This window comes from Vidua macroura, chromosome 5 (assembly GCF_024509145.1).
Source record: "Vidua macroura isolate BioBank_ID:100142 chromosome 5, ASM2450914v1, whole genome shotgun sequence".
Lineage (NCBI taxonomy): Eukaryota > Metazoa > Chordata > Aves > Passeriformes > Viduidae > Vidua > Vidua macroura.
In genome coordinates, this window is record NC_071575.1 from 65284518 (window position 1) to 65305164 (window position 20647).

Genomic DNA, 20647 nt, shown 5'->3' on the forward strand with positions numbered 1-20647 from the left:
ATAATATTTAATTGATGTTGTGGCTATTAATGCTTACCTTGAATATCTGCAGCTCTTCCAGGACTACCTCCTCCTTGGTCCACTTCTCCTTTGTGATACTCACAACCTTCAGGACTGTGCCTACATCTGAAACAAATGTGCCTCATGTAAAACCCTCAGGTATGCTTCAATAGGTATGGGCCATTCCATTTCCTGCCCTGTAGATAAAGCTAATCCATGAGGGATGTTGCTTTCCAACCACATCTATCCCCACTGCATCCACTGCTGCCTGAAGAGCTCTCCATACAGTGCATTTATGGTTTCACTGTATGGCTGAGCCAACACACTCACAGGCTGCTCCTGGCAGGGATGGTCCAGCTCTCCTGCTACACAAACACACAAACACGGACAAGCATGTCCATGCTGCCAGTTACAAGTTTCTGCACATTTCCCTGAGCCAGAACTGGGGCCCATCTGACCCCAAAAAGAACGGGGCTCAGGGGACTAAATTGGCAGAAAATTATTTCCTCTTTTTTATAGAATTCATTTGTTTCCAGTATAGCTCCTTAATCAGAAATAAGGAGCTCATTTTAATGCAATGAGTTAAGCAATTCACTTTTAAAATTTATTTTTTCATTTTAGGATTTTGTTTTTTTTAAAAAAAAAACTTCATTCAGCATCAAAATCTTAATTTATTCATTACTTCTTTGGAGTCAGAAGGATTTTTTAAAGTTAGATCTATTCCTCAATTTTAATCTGAATTCTTGCTTGGTGAAAAAATATAGCTGCTCATTTCATGTCAGACCATTACACATTAGTGAATCTTGAATGCCCTTAAAAAGAGCTCAGAAATTGCTCAGGGGAAATGGGTTGGGTGCTGGGATGTGGGAATGATGCAGTGCAGCTTAGTCCTAAGCTCTACACATAGTATTGAAATAATGAAAAATAAGACACTGTAAGGGAAAGAATGATATTTTCATTCTTCTTTTCCCAAACTACTGAAGTTCATATTACCAATCAAAGCCAAATTATTACAGTTTGCCTTACGAATTAGAGGGTTTTTTTCAGAGTTTGTTTGACATAATTGCCAAAGCCTGCACATGTACAAGTTGGCTGTGTACATTCAAATGTATGATAAGCTACTGATCTTCTGCTGCTCAACATCTCCTGGGTTGTTATATCCTTATTCAGTCTCTATATATAACTGAAATTTTATCGTTAATTCTTCAATTCTTAATTATCTTTAATTTCTTTCCTTACAATGAGTTTAGAGGGTAAAAGAGGACAAAACTACAACTTAGAGAAAATAAAATTCACTTTTAAGGAAGGCATTGCAGAAAAATAAAAGTCTGCATATTGTGGAGTGCCATCTAGTGACTGCATGGTACTTGCCGGCCTTGACACCTCTAAACCTGACTACTTACACTTGAAGTGTTTGTCTTAGTGCCAGGTAGTAAAAGTTAACCTCGGAGTATTCAATTGCTGGTGTCTCAGTATCATTTTATTTCCACAAAAAACTTTAAAATGGAGGATAACAAACATCTGGCTCTACAGCCACTAAAAGAGTATTTCGTACATTTTTACAAGTGAACTCATCTTCTCAGGCAGCTAAATTTCAAATTACTTCTTCTCACTCTTACCACAAGGAAAATAAGTCGCAGTGAGCATTCCCAAATCCTAGGCATCACACAGTTTGGGAGTGAGTTCCTTTTACTTTGCTGACTATATTAATACTGCTCTCAGAAAGCAACAAGGATTTTCCATCATCATGCCTAAAGCTCATCCCCAGTCTTCTCAGCCAGCAGGGGAGAAAACACCACTTTAATGGTCTTCTTTAATGAAAGTCTGCTTTTTTTCTCTGACACCACTGCACTAACTTTGGATCACAGAGGGTCTTGTGACATTGTCTCGTTTTGGAAGACAAGGGTTGTGAAACCAATTTTGCTGAAAGACATAAAAGTTCTGAGAGAGATGCTATCTCTAGACTCCTGTGTGGGGTAACATAGGTAGAAAACTCTTCAAAGCTGAGACAACCCACATGTTACAAGAGATTATGCTCTCTGACAATCCTTTCCTCAAATTACTTCAGAATACCCACACATATCAAATTGTGCTATATGACAAAATTTGCTCATAAACCAGATGAAATGCTGGGCAATCCAACACCACTGGGGTAGGATTCAAACTGAAATCCTAATTTCCCTGCAGCTCCTGGCAGTAGCTCATCCATTGCGCTTGGATAAACCTTGCCACCTCTGTGTACCTCAGTTTCACCTTCTCTGAGTTAGGGATAATGGCAATGACCTCCTTACTAAAGCACTCAGATCTACCAGTGAAAAGTGCTTGCTAAGACCTATACAGAATAAGAGTGAGACAATGTTGAATTATGAAATAAGAACAAAAAATCCCAGTGGAGTAATGTGGTAGATTATTACTTCAGAAATGTGATGAATAGGTATATTCACATTCCTCAGCACACCTTGCTGTAGGGTGATTCATCCAATGATTCTAAATTTAATTACTATAGGAAAACTAGGCCTTTTCCTTAAGGCATTTATCTATTATAAAAATGTAAATAGATAAATAATTATCCATAGAAAAACAGCAAAGTAGTTTTTTCCTTGACAGAATAGCTTAACCTCTCTGTTCAATCCTGTTTGTCACATTTGGAGCTATCATGTTACTAATTTTTATCTTTAAAATTAGTTGAGTGGAATTGTTGCCTTAGGCTCAATTTGAAATCCTTAAGTGTTCAGCATCACATGAGATAAAATGCTGAACCACCATGTCACTATTGAAAATAGGAAATGCTCCTTGAAGCCATCAAGGTAATTTCTTTTTTCTTTTAATAGTTTTATTGATGTACTTTCAGCAAGAAGTGAGACTACCATGTAATGTGAAGACAGATACTGAGTAGTATTTGGAGGGTAAGAAAGTTCAGGTACTCTGACCCCTAAATGGTTTATCACCTAGGCAGCAGGAGGCATTAAAATCCCAACAGTAGTAATGTCCTGAACTGACAAATTAATTTAATTTAAGCACTTGCATTGAGATTTGGACCAGAACCAGTAGCACCTATACACTTCCTGAAACTGTATGCATAGGAAAAAGATGTTAACCTAGAGTTTTATTCAGGTTTATTCAGGACCTACTGGACTAAAGGTGCTCTAAAAGGATGGGGTCTGTGCAGAATGACACTAGAAGTTCTCTCCCATACCTGTTCCTAGGAAAATGACATCATACTGCCCGTCCTCTGCCATGACGTGGTCCACCACAATCTGAGTGAGGCGATAGTCCACGTTGATGCGCGTGAACACCGGCGCTCCCGTCACCGGGTAAACCGACTTGTACATCAGTGGGTGCCGCCTGATGAAGCTGATGACTTCATCAGGGAAGTCCCTGGTAGACTTTATGAGCGGATCGTAGGTTTTGCTTGGACACTGAATGACAGAGAACAAGGATATGAGAGGAATTTTAGGAAAGAAGTACAAGTAGAAATCAAGCTTTCCACAAAAACATTTGCAAAGCCAGTAATAATCATATTTTTCCGTGATTCTTCTCATCCCAAAGCAGCACTTGGTCACCAATACCTCATTTATTGAAAGAATTGCTTTAGAACCAGAGAAATTCTCATGATGGGCTGAGTATGGGTGCAGAGAATTCTGCTCCTTGTTCCCTGCCACACTCACAGCCATAACACCATGTTTGGCATTTCACACAGACAAGGAGAGGAAAGGAGACCTGCCATGCTCTGCAGGACTTACTTCTGGGCACAGCTAGCAGCACAGTTAAAATTTGCTGCAGGCTGACCGGAGCAGAGCTGGTACCCAGAGCAGGGGCTGCCAACAGCAAGCCTGGGCTGCCCTCCCGTGGCTGCTGCGGGAGGAGTACATGCACTTTAAGTGCAGCATCTCAAGGTTTTTCTGCTTTTAGTGTCTCTGTTCCTCTTTCCAAAGTTGCCTGAGTTTCTGCCTCAGTTTTTGCCTTTGGCCTGAAATCAGAGGCCATGGCTTTTCCTTGCATATGGCCTGAAATAAATTCATTTTCAGTGAACTATACTTCCTATACATCACACATATTCTCCAGATGCCAGACAATCCCTGTCTCAAAAGTGACTTCCTTATTCACTGAGCTGACACTCTTGTCCAGGCCTACGGCTCAGCTGCTGCACCATCCTTTTCTCTAGCTTTCAACAGTACAATCTCATCCTCTTCTGACACTTCTCCATGCTGGGGTTCACTCCCACTTCTATTAGACCCCTACTGACAAACTGATCACTCCGCCTGTTTCTTTAGCTTACACAAAGTTGGTTCCAACATATCTTGCCTGAAGACCACTCACAAACCTACCTCTTCAACCTCCATCAGACTTTTTCCCTTCTATGCCTTACAGGGTAAACCCAAGTGCATATGTGCAAGGTGGTTCATTTTGGTGACCCATGATCTCTCATAACCTATTTCTGCTTTCTTTCCACAACTGTTTGCATCTCTTTTCTGTCCCTTCTTTTACAATTGAAACCAAGCCTAAGAAAATTTCTGTTTTGAATCTGGAGGCATCTAGATGTGTTACTGAGGAACTAAAATTCTGGATAAGATGAACTGGACTCATTATTCCAGTTGGTGACAACCTTTCACATATGAACTATTCATTGGTTAATTTTTGATAGTTTTTAATAAAGTAATCTCTGTGTTTACTGCCAGGTGGAGCTCTAACACAGCCTGTGAAGAAAGAACTGTGATCTGGTAATACCTCTGTATTCTATCAAGAGTAAGTTAAGATTTGTGGTGAAGTTGCTCTACAGTCCCCCTTCATAGCAGTTTTTGACAAAGACTTTAGATCACACTTCCAACTACCCAGTTTGACATGTGCTGAATCTATGGTGCCAGTTAAGGGCTTATGGTTAGGATTTCTTCCATTATGTAAGGTAGAGTAGCAATGAAACAAATTTCTGACTGAGGGAAAAGCTTCACAAAAGTATCTGAGACTAACTGTATATTCAGAGACAAAACAGGCCAGCAAAGCAAAGACCAGCTGATGTTAGACATCCCCATATATGGCCACACCTGAAATGTCTGTTGGGGTCAATTCCTGGTCTACCTTAGACCCCAAACACTGCCACAGCACTGCCACAGGGAAGGTGACTCTTGGAGCATGCCTAAACTACAGCAAAGCCCATCTTAACATTAAACAAAGAGTGACTAAGGGTCTGCACTTGAACCTGACCTCTGTGTTTAGTTAACAGAGCTGTAACCCCAGTGATTTAAGAGTCTGCAGCCTATTTCCATTCCTTGCTTGAACTGAATGTTATGGCTACCTAGAGCACTAACAGACTTTGTGCAAGTGTCCACTTGCTTAGCGTTGTTTCAATCTGTGAGAGTTAAGCCCCTGCATCTCCATCTTCATAACGGATCTGAAATAATTTATTGAAAAAAATCTTAAGCCCCTGGATCATCTAATAGCTTTTGACAATTTCCCCATGGACAGTAAACCTGTGCCAATTTGAATTAAGATAAATTCCATCACACAGTCATTTTTGTTTCATTGTACAATTCCATTTATGGCTGTGAAAGAACAGACAAGAAAAAGAAAAAAAAGGATTGTATCATCCTGTGATATCCACCCAAAAGACATTCCTTGAAGATACAGTCAAATACAAGTAAGAAAAAAGAAAAGGAAAGTCCTGTTGAAAAAAACAGTTCCACTGGAAACATATTACAGGGAATTATCCCTACGGGATTTGTGCCAGCAGTCCTATAAGCCCTCTGGCTTGCTGGGCATCATCTCCCACATTCTGTTTTCTGGTGTGCTTTTAGGAAGTCTTTGCAAGATTACATCCTTGCAGTGGGCTGTATTCAGCTTGGCTTTTGAAGATAATAATATCAGTAGAATAATTTCACAAAGAAATATGACTTTGGAACAAAAAGTAGACTTTGGGATTAAAAAATTATGTTTACCTTTAGAGGTGTTGAAAAAAAGTTTTTTGGGATAAATAGAGAGAAATGTGATAACTTTAATTGTCTTTGAATCAGAGTTTTGCATTAATTTATTCTATAAAGGATGAGAAACAAATTCATCTCTTCAACTTCCCAACCATGCAGTAACTCTCTTCCCCCTCCCAGTGGACTACAGGTTGATTTTCCCCATATGTCCCTTTTCTGTGGTTCATGTTCTCACCCATTACTCAGAGCGACCATCTGCATCTACTGGAAATGTGCTGATTGCTCACCTATTAACAACTCAATTCCAGAAGCCCATTTCTATGTGAAAAATGGGAGTAGCCCCTTCAGTCTTAAAAATCTAGATTTTTGCCAAAAATCCATCATCGGAGGAAGATGAGAGCAGTGACATCACTTACTAAAAACCACTGGGATAAAATTTCTGACAATATGGAACTATAGAGCTGCTACAGTAATCCTAAAGGCCCAAGCCCTACTATGCAGGGAAATACAGGGAAATCGTCTGCCAGCTGGAATAGTTAATTTAGTAGAAATAAGGACTAATGGTTTGATCCAAAGATCTGCTTCAATCAACAGCGTCTTTTCCAATCATTTCAGTGGGCTTTGGACCCTATCCTAAGACAGCATGGCCACCAAGAACAGCTGGGCAGGTGTGATTGTTATGCTTGGCCAAGAGAGTTATTTCCAGAGGCGTCACTCACTGTGGCATGATGGATGGAACAGGGGAATGAGAAAGTCATTTTGGCTACCCTTTGGCAAAGTTCTCAGGCAGTTTTTTAAATCTGTGTCCACCCATCATTGCAGAACAATTCCTGTAGGCTTGTGCTTCCTTTCCTAGCAATCAGTAGGATGTAGGATGGTCAAGTGGGTGAGTGAAACAACTTTTCATGTCTGAAAATGTGAGTTCACATCCTGTTGCAGGTCTCATGACAGTGGGACCGGTGTTCTCTGCCCAGTTCATAGTTCATTTATTCACATCATCAGCACCAGATGCTGTCTCAGATATGTGACATCTCCCACTGGGGACAATAAGATCATTTTATATCAAATGTCACAGGAGTAGGTTGGCAGAGTTGTTTCATGTGGACTACAAGAGAATCTGGCTTCATAAAAGTTCTCATAACACTATTACTGTGCTCTCTGAGCACCTTCAGCTTTTGCTATAGGGTGGGATTCATTTCACCTTATCTAGATTTTAATCTTGGCTGCATGTGAACTTCAGAGAAGAACAGCTTCTCTTCTCACAGAGGAGCCAAGTGGCTATCTGTCTCTTTCTGATAGAGAATTCTAAACAAGCAAGCTCAGATTTGATGCTTTTCTTCTAGATAGCTGATATCAAATGAAATTAATCACATTACATCAGTCAAGTTCCTACCAATAGATAAGAATTTTGCAAGAAGCTTGTTCACCATATAATCTATTCTTTAGAGGTTGCTTAGGCCTTTGCTGCCATAAATAATAACTTGACAAAAATATATGTATCAAGAAATGAAGGATAAAACAAAACAAGACAACCACCCAAAACAAACAAACAAACAAAACCCCCCAAACCCAACAGAAACAGAGTTGGAAGTGCTAAGGGCATCTCTATTCAACTGCTGTATAAACACTGTGGCACAAATATTTTGAAAAATCAATAGTTACTTAAATTTATTGAAATGCCTTCTGTGTGAGCTCAGTTTGACAGTAATCACTCTGGACTAAGTCCTGATCCCACATGATCTACAAAGATGCTTTCTCTTCCCTCACCTGTTATTTGTATCTGAATGTGGTCACATGGTGTAAGTTAAGGCTAATCTTCCTTAAATAAAAGCAAATACACACTAAATTAACACCACCACACATATGTAAGCTTTTTTCCTTTTTTACTTGTCTTATTAAATTTGCAGCTTAGCAGAGTGCTGGATGTGTGGATCTCACACAATGCTGAGACATACAGTGTGACTGTGTTAACATTATGTGGGAAATGTGGCCAAGTTTCTCAAAAGCTGGTGCCAGAAGCTGGGCTCCTAAATAAACCTCCAATTTGCCAAACTGGATAGTGCTTCACACCATCCAGTGAACGTAGTAAGAGCTGCTGGATCTAACACCTATTAAAATGGTGGCAATTATTTGGGAATCTAGCTATAAGGTATGTGAACACATACCCTTTTCATTAATGATGCATCTGAAAAGAGAATGTTGTTTCCCTGGGAACTTCAAAAGGCTTTCAATTACAAGTGTGTTGAAAATCCCAGTTTAAAACTGTCCTGTCACATGTATCCTGAGACCCACTTAACACTAATACTCAAGCACCTGCAGGGTAGGGTAGATTGATCATATTGAGTGAAGTAGACATCTGCTTGCTTTTATTATGTCCAGGCTGGGAATTTTTATGGATTTCAGAAGGAGAAGTGAGAACCATGTCAGCAAGTCACTCTTGTGAGTACTGGAAGTATCCAGTATGAAACATGAAAGAGTGAAGTATTTCTTAAACCTCTCCCATATCAGGGAATTAGATGTCTTAGTCTGGGCTTCCCTCCTTGAGGAGGTGTCCCTTGTCCTGGGATCTCCTTGCTCCCTCCTGTTGAAGGTGTTTTACTTTTCATAGTTTTACTTTTCATAGGTTAATTACTTCTCATCTTAGCCAAAACTATTAAGTGTTAAGTTTTCCAGGCTCTAAATAAGTTGTCTTATCACTGATTCATCAAGTAAACAGCAGATAAAATAAAGGAACTACCTTAATCCTCTCACTTCTGTTTTAAATGGGGACCTCCTCCAAAACACTGAAGGTGAAACTTGGGTTCCTGAGAAGCCTAAATACCATGTGGCTTCTTTTCTGTAGACTGAACAGAGCTGCACAATCCATTTTGTATTTGTCTACAATGTCTACAAAACCCCTCAATACTCTCTACAAGATGAGTGAGTTGTACCAGGAGGACTGAACACTCAGTGGGGAGACTTTCATAGTGACCTTGAAGCTACTCAGTGAACCTGGAGGAGGGCTGGAGTGAGGGGAACAAATCAGGTTTGTAGGAGAAAAACAAACAGTGACAATCTTAAATGGAATCAAACTCACTCTTCCCCCTCAATAAAAAGCACAAACAAAAATTTTAAGTCCCCTATTACTTTTTAATGGTTGTATCCCATAGCTTGTGTAAGATTTGCTCTTGTGGTTTTTTTTGAGCACTTTGTATTGCTTTTGCATTTAACACATCTGTGCTCTTGATAGAAAAAGCTGAGAAAATCTGAGCCTAGCTGAGCTGAGAACAGCTGGATGAGTGAACCTGACTTTGCAGGTGGCACTTTGCAATTCTCTCCTGACCTCTGCCATGAGGAAAGGTGACAAGGTTTGCAACATTGCAAAAGGGTGTTAGCAGCTGGAAGGTGATTCATGTTGTGGAAAACAGGCTGGTAAGTAACAGGAGGTGTAGGAGGCTTTCTGAGGAAAAAAAACCCATAAAGTGAAACATTTCACTTAATTAAGCCGCCTATTTTACAGTAAGGAGATCAAAGGGGAGAGGAATTGGAAAAGCAAAAAATGCAGTCTGTCCCATAAAAGATAGGTGAAAGGGGAAGATAAGTCTAAAAATAACAAGGGAAACCTGTGCAACCTTAACTGTTTTATGAACAAGCTTATTAAAGCAGCAAAACTAACCAGAAGGGAGGACAAGGGAGGCTTTTGGCAGGCAGTATTTCTCTGTGGCACAACCACGTCCCAATGGACACCACATCTTGATCAGCCTGTACACTGGAATACCAGAAGAAATAAAGGAAGGGGTTTCACTGAAGAAAGAAGAGAAAGCAAAGGAGAGAGAGAAAAATATGAAGAAGGATGAAGCTGAGTCAGGGGAAGTTTAGCTTGAATATCAGGAAAAGGTTCTTCACCCAGAGGTTGGTTGGGCACTGGAACCCAACCAGCCTCATAGGGTCCCCAGAGAAGTGGTTACAGAACCAGCCTGACAGAGCTCTGGAAGCATTTGGACAATTTTCTCATGTACATCGTGTGACTCTTGGGTGTCCTGCACAGGATCAGGAGTTGAACTCCATGATCCAAATGGGTCTCTTCTTCAGTGGATTCTATGATTCTAAGATTACATGATTACAGGAAAATCTGGTGAGTTGTAAGGAAACTCATTTAATAAAAAGAAAACACAAAGAATTCAAGAGCCCAGGACTGTATTCAGATCTGGAGTAGAAAGAGGTGAGACATTAAACTCTTCAAATGGACTAGAGCAGTGTGTTGGGCTGTTTCTTCTTGTAGCTAAGTGACTCAGATTCTTACTTTGCTCATTAAGATGTTTGTTTTGATCTTTTGACAAATCAGATCGGTAAGATATCAAGACTCATCAAAAATACTTGCTGTAGCCTTGGCTAGCATTTAACAGTCCTGCATTCTGCAGTAGATCAGACTGAGTGTTAATCTGCATCTTTAAACACTGACATTCCTCTAAAAATCTGACCTTAACGACATTTACTTGCCACTCAATGAAATGAGTATGACTCCTGTGTACCCCATCAGAACTTCCAAATGGGCACTATGAGTTGCTGTGACACTACAATTGCTGAAGCTCAATAAATAAACTAGAGAAGTTTTCTTCCTCCTAATTCACTGAAAATCTTGTTCAAATGTGATTTCTGGGAGGACATTATGAAAACTCTGCTTCAGAATACAGAAGACATTTTAAAGGAAGTTCTCCATGATTTCTTTATTAATGGATAATTTCCTGAGAGAAACCCTAAGAGACTGGAATAAAACTGGATTTGTTATCTGGGGACAGCTGCAGATATGCAAGTCCAATTTCTCAAACAGCTAAAGCAGATAGAGCAAAAGCTCCCTTGGTTTTCAACTCACCCTTTGTGCTGGGACTACCTGCTTCATGCTTTTCTTTCTGTCTCTTTTTATTTTCACCTTCCAAATGGAAAAAGATTTGAAGCTTTGCCACTGTTTAATTCCCATTATTTCCACTCACACTTTAATACCCCTGAGAGAAGTTAAAGAGCTGTATGTTCTGCAGTGTCAGTGCTGTGGAGTGTGCCAGAGGTCCCCTGACACCGTGTCCAGAGGTGTTTTCATGACGGCAGAGGGCAGGCAGAGCCTGCCACAGCGCAGGAACATGAGCAGAGAGGGGCTGCTGCTGCCTGAACCACTCAGCATTGCAAAGGCATGATATCATGGTCATGTTGGGAGTTTATCTCACACACAAATTGCCACAGGAAGCATTTTGTCAAAATTTCAAAATCAAAGTAGTCACAGTCTCTATAGTGAGCAGCTTTATTTACTTAGGAGATAAAGGCAGCAGAGCAGAAAGTTAAATTAGGGTATGCAGAATCCTGCTTCTGTATAAATGCTGAAAGGAAGTCAATGCATTTCTCAAACCCAACAACCAAAAGAAATGCATTTCCTAGAATAGCCATTTTTAGACTTTGCCAGAAACTTAAAAGTATAGGAAATACATAATCAGAGCAGTGTTAGCTATGCCAACTGTAGGCAACACTTACAAGGAGCTTAAATTTCAAAAATGTTCTAGTAATTTTAAAAAGGGTAGATTATCCCTCTGGCTTTGTTCTGAGCATTCCTGAACCACCTCACAGCTGAAAAAAAAGACAAAATTAATCTTTAAGGAAGAGCATTTCAGCATTCACACTGCAGTGGTCTTTAAGGTTCATGCTGCTTCTTTTCCTTGCCTTTTAGCACAGTACTGCTTTTCCAGACCCCACCCTAAATCCATTCATATCCAAGTTTGGCATAGCCCATCGCAAGCCAAGAGCGTGGCATGAATCTACTTATTTGGATACCCTACATCAAGGTACTGAGCCTGAAGTATTTTGCAGTTCAGCTCACTGAGAGAACAGCTAAAAAACTATGAAGCAATACATTTACCTAATCTATATAGTAAATATGATCGATATCTTTCTTCTGACAGCTTTCCTCAGTAAATCCACTTCCTTTCTCAGTCCTTGGTCAGATAAACTCCTACAGAAATCCACTGACTGAAGGTTTGGAGGACTTTTAAGGTACTATTTTCTCACAGCTGTTATCAGGTGCTTAAAGGAAGCAGTTGGGGAGCTAAGGGTTGGCTTAAAGAAAATATTTATCTTTAAACTTTCCAACTTTTACAAAACTTGCAACCATGGATGTTCAAATCAGTGATAAAGATCAGCACTGACATGCTTCAGCATGGCATGTTTCCTTCCCTGTGAATCCCAGCTCAACCATGTGATGGCTAATACACTCAAAAATGCAATGAGCTTATGACCCGTCTATCTGTGCAAAGTGTTCATCCTTATGGGGCACTCTGAGTTTTTCAAGAGAGTTATTTTAATCTCTTTAGATGCCATGGGACCAGCTATTGTTCTCTCTGGCACCATTTTTGTAGCTAAAATTAAATTCATCTGATCTTCTTAACCAGCCATGGAAGTTGCACACACACAAAAAAATGAAATTTAATCTTCTTTTTGGGGGCACCGTGTATTTCACATGACAGAGAGATGTGTAAGCTGGCAATGCCTAAATTGTCCAAATAATTGAGATTTGCTCCATCAGGGCAGATCCTGGGCAGGCCAAATCAATTTCTGAGCTGTCCTGGTCTTTGGAGAGAGAGCTGCTCTGAGGTTCATCCTCAGCTGAAAGAAGGGAATCAGCACTTGGGGCCTGACCTGCCGAGCGCTGGGACCACCACGTGCAACAAACAGCAGCACCTTGGACTATGCAGTTCAGCCCAGTGGAAGGATGAAGAAGAAAACACAGAGACACAAGGAAATGTGTGAAAAGATGAACTAAATTAAGTAGATAATGTGGCTTGAGTTAAACGTTACACCAGTGCTGAGGTCGGAGAAATAGTGCAGAAACATCCAGATGGCTTCTAGGCCACATCCAACACTGACTGCTCACGGTTGGCTGCCTAATACTTGTTCACTGAATACCTGACAAAGATAATGAAGAGGTATTCCAGATGAAATTGTTGCTCTTCTATATTTTTATGTGCTAATATTTGTCTAAAGTTGTGATGATGTTGTTAAAGTTGATGTGCTTTTTGAAAATACCATTTCTTCCTCATCTGTAATGTCAGCCTGACATCTGTAATGTTGCAAATTTAATTTGGAAATTAAATTTCCAAATTTAATACTGTGACAGAAGTGGGAAAAGAAAATTTTAATGAGTTTTTCAAAGTTTTCTTCCTCATTTTGGCCTGTTACAGCTGAAGTCTAAGAGACTGAGGTTAAAAGTATTTCCAGATACCAAACTTCTCTTTTCTTCCTGTCACTTACTTTTTATCACATAAAATGTCCAGCAGTTACCTCCTTATTTTACTTCAAAACACAACACATGCACAAATACACACAACAGAATCAATGACAGTATCTCAATGATTTTAACAAAGACACAAGGATAACAGAAATACAAATAAAAAACCTGTGATAATTATATAAAGAAATGCCTTTGGCTTTTTATGAAGCATTCATGCCTTACAAGTGATCCCAACAGACAGAAATATAGCCGTACAGTGGGAGAGACAATCGGGAAATAGTTTGGACACAATGTTATCTCAGAGACATGGAAAAATGTATATTTATATACTTACAGTGTAGGTAGAAGTCTGAGCTATCAACAGAAGGGGAAGAGTTGAGAGGATAATTTGAAACATCCTGAGTGGAAAATATAAATTACCAGCCTGGGGAGGGGTGTATTGCTTCTGAGTAAAAAGAGAGGTGTGTAATTAAGGAGACACTTACTGTGCCAGGCCTGGGGTAGGGGATGCGGCCCTCGTACTGCACCCAGCGGTGATCCGCGCTCTCCTTGTGGGCGTAGGGGCCGTTGAACACGGCCCTGATCTCGGCCATGCTGTACACACACACTGCAGAGCCCTTGAACACCGAGCTGCAAGGGAAGATGTATCCATGGGCAGGCTGCAAACACCCCTGCGGTGCCTCAGCCAGGGAGTCAGCGAGTCACAGCGCCCGACGGGGCCGGGATCAATCCTACACCTGGCGGCTGCTATGCTGCTGAACATCAACCTGCACAGGTCTGCTAACTACAGATCTTTAATGCCACTGTTGGTGATGCCTAGAAAGGCTACCTGGAACAGAGGCTGGACAGTGTTAAAGGAATAAAGTAGGTATTTATTAAAAGGCCTTCCAAGGATACATCTTGGGCAGTACAAGAGCCTGGCTGGGGCTCTGCCCAAGATGGACCCGAGATGGGTGACTGGTTACGAGTTTTCACACTTTTAAAAGTTTTGGTCCATTTACATATTGGGGTTAATTGTCCAATTACAGCTTCAGGTTATGAAGTCCCATCCTCCCAGACTGCTCTCCTAAATTCACCGTTGTTTATAATTTTTGGGTCTGAAGCAGCAACGCTGTCCTTGGTTCTTGGGCTGGAAAATGATTCTTTTGTCTAACTAAACTGTGAAGAGAACTTGCTAACACTTTATATGAAGTCCAGAGTTATATACTAAAGGAGTACAGAATCTGGACAGTATGAAAGGTACAACTTAAGGCTTCATTGTTACAGTTTTAAGCTTTGCTTGGTTGAAACCTGGTTTGGCCTTTGGGACTACTTGATAGAGTGCCATTTTTTCTAGTGGCTGACAGTCTCCAGCTATCATTTACAAAGCTCTTTTGATTAGAATTTTATCCAAGTGAAGGACATTTATTTACATTGTGTTCATATCTGGAAGTCCATATATTAGTGATATAGGTGAGGTCCCTGAGAATTACAAGTTGCATTGGAAAGACAAATAAACCCCAAGATATAAAAACAAACACTCATTTAATTTTCCCTTTTTAAAATGTATTTGTCTAAACAAATCTAAAACATTTCAGTTTTCCAAAGAACACCATACCAGGCTGCTGAGTAGCATGTACTTTAGTTGCTTCACAAACCATTTCATTTATTGTGCAATATTTACTTCAATTTTAAGTATTTTCAGTGGTTATATATTCTAGAGAGCCTCTGTGGTAACTGCTTCTGAATTAAGGAGTGTCTTGGCAATTCATCATTGTACTCATACTTGTCAGCATTAGTCTAGTCATTATTTACACTTAATTCAAAGGTTCTGGAGACAAAAGAAAGAATTAATTTTTTTCTGACAATTTTATAGAGAGCACCTCACTATTGGTCTGAAAGGTCATTAATTAATTAGTGCATCCCCCTGAGATAAAGTTGGGTTATCCTTTCATTAACTCTGAACTATAAAATCACTTAACTATCAGTTTAGAGAGTAATTTTGATACTAAAATAGCAGATGTCAAAGTGTTACTTACAGAAATGAGGCTTCACAACAAAAATTTGCCTGAAATTGTAACTATTGGTTGCTCAATAAATATTATAGAAATTTAGAAATTAAACTTGAGGAGGTTGAAATAATCTAGTTTGCTTTTGATTGTTACATTTACATTACTTTTTACAATCACACTCAAAAGTTAGGCACACAAAGGTTCAGGGACATAATTTATTATTTCCAGTTCTGAAAAATGTTGTCCTCAGTGACTATAGCCTTGACATTGGACACCTTATTCCAGCAGTTCCTAACTGCTCTCAGGAATCAGAATCTAGTCTAGAAGACCTGAGTATATACAAAAGTATAAAAGTCCTAAGTACAATCTTCATCATTTGTTTCCAGAGGTAAACATGATCCCAGCACATACCTTGTTGTAGTGAAGACTCCATACACAAGAGGGTTCCTCTCATCTCTTGTAGAAAGTAAGAATATATCTTCTGCAATTAGAAAAAAATATATTTGGGGATTTATTTTTTTTTAGTTAAACATCCATTGACTATTTCTGCATTAACCATTTGTAATTAGGAAATTTGTAAAAATATAACCAGGTTTTATTTTTGTTGGAATTTTAATTTCTGCCATGTGAATTTGTTGTAATATTCTGAAATGTGCTCATTTGCAGATAGTCTGGGTTTTATACCGAATCAGATTTTTACTTTCCAGCTTTTGGAGGGAAAGGGAAAAACACTGTAATTCTGATCAGATCAGTATTAGTTATAATCAGGGACTTCTGATCAAAGTTAGAGGTATTACTAGCCCTGTTTGGAAGAGAAGTAAAATCAAAACAAGACACAGTGCTTCCATAAACAAAAGGGGGAAAAATCCAACAAAAGCAGGTATTATTAACGTCAAAACAGACTATTAGAAAGATAAATCAACTTACGCAGCTCATCGAAATGTGTGTCTGCTCCTTCAGGACCAGGTATGGAACACACAAGTCTGGCTTTCAGAAAAGTTGTCCACTTGTTTATTAGGCTTCTTTGGCCTCCCATATCATTCTACCAAAAATAAAATGAAATTCTTGAATATTAAAAAAGTAAGGGCTTTAACACATGACAGCACAGTATGGACTGTGCATCTTCTGTCTGATTCCATGGTTGACTCTAAGCACAACAACATAACTTTTTTTTTTTCATTTTCTTTTTTCTAAAAGAGTGTCGGAGAGCTTTTTTCTAAGTAGTTTCTTATCAGATCAGAGAGTGGGCAATTCAAATTTTCTAATTATACCCAAAACTGTTAAGTTCCTTCATCAGCTTTTTTAACTGGAATATCTGTATCAATTCTTTACAAACCAAATAATAGAACAGAAGTTTTTGGATAGATTTTCAAAAAAAAAAAAAAAAAAAAAGGAAAATTATACTCAGCAGCAGCTTACAATGCAAATACTGCACTGTTGTTTGTTTGTTTGTTTGTTTGTTTGTTTGTTTTGTGTACACAGTACAGAGAAAAATGCATTCCAGGCAAAACCAGTCATATTATTCTAATAATCATTGTTACAGAAATACCAGTCTGTCCTCCTGCAACAGGGATTTTTTCATTTATTTTACTACAGGTTTCCAAAACATAAGCATGCTTGCCCAAATTTCCTTTAGCCACTGAAGAAAGAAAAAATCTAGAAAGGGTCACTTAAAATTGGAATTACATTTCCGAAGGGTAAGTGACCTTCTACTGACTTGGATTGGCAGAGGTGTAAGGATAACAGATTTTAGAAGATTTAAATTTTAAGAAGCCAAACTGGTAGTTTGCTCATGTACTTCTTCCATGGACTACATAAAGGACCTTGCTGGTTCCAAACAGCAGAACTATTTAGGTTCTGCAAAACTATTTGGGCCCCAGAAGTCTTTATCTTAAAAACTGTAAGGGCAATGATATACCAGCAGGAACCAAGAATTGAAACACTTAAAAGAAAAGTTATCACCAGCAGTTGTCTCCCAGCTGTAGGTTCTGAATGATCCCAGGAAGGTGCCTACTCCCCCCAGTTATAAACTCTGAAGCTTACGGGATCTGTGCTGTAAGTTTAATGACCACAATATATTCAGCCCCTTAAGAGTCATTAGGAGAAATCACTTTTTTGTTAATTCACTTTGCAATCTGAAGGCATACAACCAGCCAGAGTAGGAAACACTGGGTGGTGGGAATTACATGTCATCACCACAGATTGTATTTGGCCCTTCAGGGCTGTATCATACAGGAATTCAGAAAGATGGTTTTAAGTGCTGAAATCACTTCACAAGGAGTAACACTTCTCTGGTAATGCACTTGAACTGCTTTTCCTTTTCATGTACCTGCTACTTTCAAATAGATTAGCTCAGCTGGAAATGATTCCTGTTCATATATGGCCTTTGGAACTCCTGCTCTTACAAGAACTGCTGCCTCCTCTCTTGATTTCCTGAGGTTCTGCCAAGTCTGAAGCTTTGCATCTACCCAACAGATTTATTACAAAGGTGTCAAAATTAGCAGCCTGAAGCCAGTAGCAAAAAAACCCCTCTGCATGTGTGTGTTCTGTTCAAAGGCAGGGCAAACAGACTTTGTGGTGCAGTTGAAACCAAACAACTACAAAGATGCAACAAAGAATGTTAAAAAGCAAGGAGTGTTAAGCTTTTCCTTCCTCTGGCAATTCAGATTAGCTAAGCAAATCTCACACTGCAGAACTTCCACTTTGATTTCTGGTGGATGCAGTGCAGCATCACAGGAGATGAGATGTCTCTAACTATCTGACTAAAATCTGGAAACAGGAAGAAAGCGTGGAGCAAATGATGGGGCTGGAATAGAAGAAGGACCCTTGTCTAGTTCCTACTCCTGTCACTGCAGCATTCAGCTTCTGCATGAGATGGGAAGATATGTATTTGTGTTTTACCAACCTTAAGTTTTGATCCACCACATCATTTTTACAAATGCTTATTACACATGTATCAGAGTTCCACTGAGTTGCTAGAGAGCAGTGTGAACCAAACACTGTGCTCAAAGGAAGCAATCCTAGCAATTGCTATGTGCATTCAAGTATAAAATATATGGATTTAAGATGTATCCACATTTGCTTGCTCTCAAGCCAGGACATGATGTTAACCATGTTATTTAAGAGACATTAGAACAGACATTCACTAGAAGTGTTTTACATACCCAGAAGCTGCCAAAGTAACACTGTACAGTTTATAATGGAGCAAAGGGGATTCAGTGACCAGTCAGCATTCCAAGAGCTACCAAGTCCTTCTGAAGCCAGAGAGTAACAAATTTATGGTGAAGAGAGACTGAAAAGAACTTTCACTGACTTAGACAGTTGCACACACAATATGCTGACATATCCTTCAACATGCTTCTTCCTACTGCCATGGCTGAGTGAAATAAAAAGCACATTTTACTAAGAAGATATTTTTGTTTGTGGTTTTGGGGGATTTTTTTGATCAGTAGCCATATAGTACTCCTCAATTCTATATGTCATCTCTGATTAATACAGTGTCTTTCCTTTCCTACAACATGCCCAGGATTCATTGAGATTGACTGAGAAAGTGCAGGAACTGACAAAGGCCATGATGATTTTATCTACATACAGAATTAGTTCAGCTCAGACTAAGGAGGTTCAGAAACTATAAATAGTTTTGGTATGTCTTTGCTCCTCGAGTCTCAAGTAGAATTTATCTTACTAAGCTCTGTAAATACCTATTTTTTAAGAAAGGGCACCCCTTCCTTCCTTATACTATTTTTTGGTGCACATTAGGTTAGTCTTTGATCCATCTTGAGGCTTCAGGTGCTGGAGAAAATAGAGTTGTTCTCCTTTTCTTCAGACCATGTTGATGTGTACTGACACACTTTGCATTGTATCTGCCCACTCTGGTAGAGATTCCTTGGACCCTCATCATTCCTGATTATTGGCCTCTGAGAGGCTGAACAAAGGAAATACTGACACAAGTTATTTTTGAGACTAGACTGCTACAGAAAGAAGACAAGCTCTTTTACCAAATAGATTATTTAATAGTAGTAGTCTGGAATGAATCATTGATATGCTTAAATTCTGTGAGCTGGCTGCAGAGCAGGACATAAATACAGTAGGATGTACGGCTGGGTAGTCAGTGGATTAGACGAAATGCATGGAAGAATGAAAATCACCAAAGCAAAGTCCAGTTAGTGCACAGGTGGGCAGAAGTGAGAATTAAACACAAAGTCATAGACTCCTAAGAAGCCCATTCAGCTTATTTATACCAAGCAAAGGTTTGCCTCAAGCCTGTTTAAGTAATTAACTGGATGTACTGAAATGATTTTTGACAAGAGATATGGTCTGAATACAAAGAACTCTAAATATTTCAGGGAGATTGGACAAGGAGACAAGATAAATTTAAGTGCTGAGAGAAGGGGAAGGCAGCATGAACAAGCCTTTCATTCCAAAAATATGGCTAATCTTGTAATAGCCAACCAGCCTTGAGTATCTGAAATCTTATCTCCCAAAATATCACTTCTAAGCACACTGGATTAGCTGTGTTTACTATAAACTTTGTTACTGGACAGATGAAGGCACTTAGGGACTGCATATTTCATTCTGAATATAAATAAAGCTTTAATTAGCACTTACTGCTTTGTAATCTCACAAGCTGTAACAAATACCAACACTTCTGCCTGAAATGCCTTCTTTTTAACAGAAAGAAGTGTCTGTAAAATCATGGTTAATTGTGCCTGCCCAAGTTAGAAATGTAGATAATTGCCAGCTAGAAGGGGAGCTGTTCAATCTGTCACCTGTTGAGGAAATACTACCCCAAAATATCACAAAAAATTATAACTACAAATTACTTAGATAAATGGGGAAGTAATCCAATATGACTTTAATAAATCAGGCAGACTATTATTTACAGAAACCCTAAAATTTCATCCCTTTTCAATAAGCTAGTTACAGAAAACAATTTGTTGGAGTGAGAAATCAGGTTTCTACCAAATTACACTGAGAATTCAAATATCAGATGTCCCACTTCCATGAGCATAGGTAATTGTATGGCTGACATTCAGAAGACTGCTGTTTAAATGGCACAGTGTAAATTTTGTGAAGTAATTTACGGTCATATCAAGCACCTCTCTTGGGAATCTTCTTTGGAAATTTCAGTTTTCTGATTTGCAATTTATGTGCAATTAAGCAAAACAACAGGTTTTTCAAACCATCTAGCTAAAGAGAAGTTCATATGAGAATAAAAGCCATCCGAAAAGATACTGCTCTATGATCAAGTGATTTAAAAGTCAACTTATATTAAAGACTTTCTGTTGTATCTATTTCCTATTCTGTTGTATCTTGTATACTATATAAATGTAGCTTCATTAAAATGAACAAATGTTAGTCTTGGAATCCAGTAGGCAGGAAAACAGATGGCAACGAAACTAAAGAACATCTGCATCTTTGGGGATTTAAATCACTTATTTGCTTGTAACAGTGACAAATTGAACATTAGAACAAAAAGTGCAGTTATC

General features: G+C 39.1%; 1 protein-coding gene across 4 annotated transcripts in view; it reads right to left on the minus strand.

Moving 5' to 3' along the window:
- The window catches only part of SEMA3D (semaphorin 3D), a 133922-nt gene that overhangs the window by 18809 nt on the left and 94466 nt on the right, over nt 1–20647 (minus strand). For all 4 annotated transcript variants that reach the window (XM_053977220.1, XM_053977219.1, XM_053977218.1 and 1 more), the window contains exons 9-13: nt 16086–16200; nt 15570–15639; nt 13653–13797; nt 3197–3419; nt 38–126 (exon numbers count right to left, since the gene is read on the minus strand). In XM_053977220.1, the coding sequence (XP_053833195.1) occupies nt 38–126; nt 3197–3419; nt 13653–13797; nt 15570–15639; nt 16086–16200 (642 nt within the window). The remainder of the gene's footprint in view (nt 1–37; nt 127–3196; nt 3420–13652; nt 13798–15569; nt 15640–16085; nt 16201–20647) is intronic.